At 41.6% G+C, this 2614-nt stretch overlaps 1 protein-coding gene across 3 annotated transcripts in view; it reads left to right on the top strand.

The window, feature by feature from the left end:
* COL5A2 (collagen type V alpha 2 chain) overlaps positions 1 to 2614 on the top strand; it is a 232878-nt gene that overhangs the window by 164914 nt on the left and 65350 nt on the right. For all 3 annotated transcript variants that reach the window (XM_019523080.1, XM_019523081.1, XM_019523079.1), the window contains exons 14-15: positions 462 to 515; positions 2235 to 2279. In XM_019523080.1, the coding sequence (XP_019378625.1) occupies positions 462 to 515; positions 2235 to 2279 (99 nt within the window). The remainder of the gene's footprint in view (positions 1 to 461; positions 516 to 2234; positions 2280 to 2614) is intronic.

Here is a 2614-nt window from a genome sequence, read left to right as displayed (position 1 = left end):
ACACGGCTAGAAGCTACACCCCTGTAACAGGAAAAAGTTAAGTATTATTAAACTCAGATATGGAGAAACCTGGCAGATCTGGCAGCTCTCACTTCAAGATGGAGAACACTAGAGGTGGATATGTTTACAAAATACATAGAGTAATTTCAAATTACCCAGGTTTGTGGCTAAGCTTCTACTTCAGGAAGCACTGCACAGGATTTATTGTGCCTCTGAGGTTCTCTTGTTTTTAAGGTTTGTATACATATTGCAAGACTCTTGTTTTTAAATGGGACATGAATCATTCTTCTCAAAAACTGTTTAATTTAAAAGATTTTAGAATTTATTTTCCCATCTGCCTTCTGTGTTTATTTTTTCTTCTCTCAACCTCAGATCCACCCTTGATGCTTTAATAAAGGATTGACTGATAATATTCTAGAGCATTATAGAGCATCTTCATATTTTTGTAATTCTTCTCACAGGGCCACAAAGGACTAGATGGTCCTAAAGGTGAGACTGGAGCACTGGGAGCCAAGGTAATACAGTATTTCCATTATGAACTTTGGAGTTTCAGAGGAATTGCGCAGTGTTAGCCTTGTCTGCTTGATTTATATTAGTGCTTTGAATCCAGAAGGATCCTAAAGGCAAAAGAATAAAACCTTTGGAATAACAATGATTATTCCTGCTTCCTATGATGCTAAAACAGTTGGCAACAACTTATCTTTAAAGCAACAAACTTTAGATTCTCCTCTGCTCAATACTATCTGTACATTTCCTGAGCAGAACTGCTTGTAAATTGTCAGTTTTCATTGTCATTTCATGCCATATTTGCTCAAACCCCAGACAAGGTCCCACTGCATTTAACATGGGGGAAAAAACCCTCCTTGTTTTGGATTTGAGTACAAATGGTGTTAAATGCTGGACTCTTAATTAAGCAAAAGAGGGCTTTACTCCTCTCAGAACCCAGCCCAGGGAAAGGATTTTTATGATCGTGGGTGACTCCAAGCAGGATGTTCGCTTGAAGCCCAGAGCTACCCCACGGCAAAAAGAAATGAGCAGACTCTTCAATTAAACTGGAAACCACAGGATTGTATTAATGATAACAGACAACAACAATACTTACAATAATTACAAGATTATTTACATTGAGAAGTAAGAAAACAGTAAGGGGGAGAAAACAGAATAGTCAGGAGAAAAATAGAAGGCATAAAGGTGTTGGGTTTCTTATGAATAGAGGACAGAGGACAACTGGACTGTTCTCTGATGGCTACCCTACAAGGCACACACCATTTCTCACACCAAGCTCAGACACACAGAGAAGAGCTCAGGCCCCTTGTTAATCCTTAAAATCACTCCATATTTACAATCCAATCATCTCTCTAGGGCACCTGCCACTTAAACGTGCATCCAGTTGGTGCTTCCATCAATCATCATGGTGAAACAAACTTATTAATTTTAACACTTCTGACCAATAGATGCCTTCTCTTTGGGCATCATTCACTTGACCTCAGGGAATAGTAGTCACCGCTTTTGGTGCCAAAGTCCCTGTTGCTGGGTCTTTACTGTACATGCTAATATATGTATTTAGGTCAGCCCCTCAGTGGCAAAAAGTTCACTGCAGAAGCTTGGCCCTACACCAGCTCCTGGCTCTCCCTCCCTCCCTCCCTCCCTCCCTCTCTCCTTCTTCAGCTTTGGCTCTGGCCCGGCCTTGCTGTAGCCCAGGGCACAGAGCATATGGCTGCTCCCATCTCAGCTGGAGACTTTCTCACCATTCATTTAACTAGCAAAATCAGTATCAGAAACAGAATAGACAGAGCACAGATGTCTTCTGACCTTTTAAACACTGTGTCATCTGGATTAGATTGCTTCTCCTGTACCAGGAAAGAGAGCAGTTTTTTCTCACAGTTCTTGTTGCTATTAGCCCTTGTCTACCTACCCTGCCCACACATGATTTGGTCATGATCTAGCTGACTGTCAGATTATGGTAGCTAATTGATGGGTCAGATGTGATAATGCTTGGGAAGAATTGAGTATATTGTCTTCTACCCACATTTGGAAATGATACATCATATCTCATGCTACTTCAGTGGGAAAATGTAAATACAACTCTTTGTATCAGTATTGAGTATGATTTATATAACTCACCAATACTGCTAGGCAAATTTTTCCTTATAAATTAAACTTAGATTGAGATGGGAAGTAATGTAGTTTCATTTTCCTTTAACATATTTTTGTGCTTTCATTTGCATTTCTAGGGTGAATCCGGTCCTCCGGGTGCCATGGGTGCAACTGGACCTCTAGTGAGTGGCTAGTGCAATATTTGCAATTGGATATTATATTCTATTTAACAGATATGTCTGCAAGACACCACACGCTATTCACTTCTCTGTTATCACTTCAGCAAGGCCTTTGACACCGTCTCTCACCCCATCCTAGTTAAAAAACTAGGCGACTGTGGCATCGATGCCTACACAGTCAGATGGATTGCAGATTGGCTGAGGGGTCGCACTCAGAGGGTAGTGGTGGATGGGTCATATTCAACCTGGGGGGAGGTGGGTAGCGGAGTCCCCCAGGGCTCGGTCCTGGGGCCTGCGCTGTTCAATTTCTTCATCAGCGATCTGGATGATGGGGTGGA

The sequence above is a fragment of the Gavialis gangeticus genome, unplaced genomic scaffold, assembly GCF_001723915.1.
Source record: "Gavialis gangeticus isolate Ggan-Ray unplaced genomic scaffold, GavGan_comp1, whole genome shotgun sequence".
Taxonomy (NCBI): Eukaryota; Metazoa; Chordata; order Crocodylia; family Gavialidae; genus Gavialis; species Gavialis gangeticus.
This window is presented reverse-complemented; position numbering and strand designations above follow the sequence as displayed.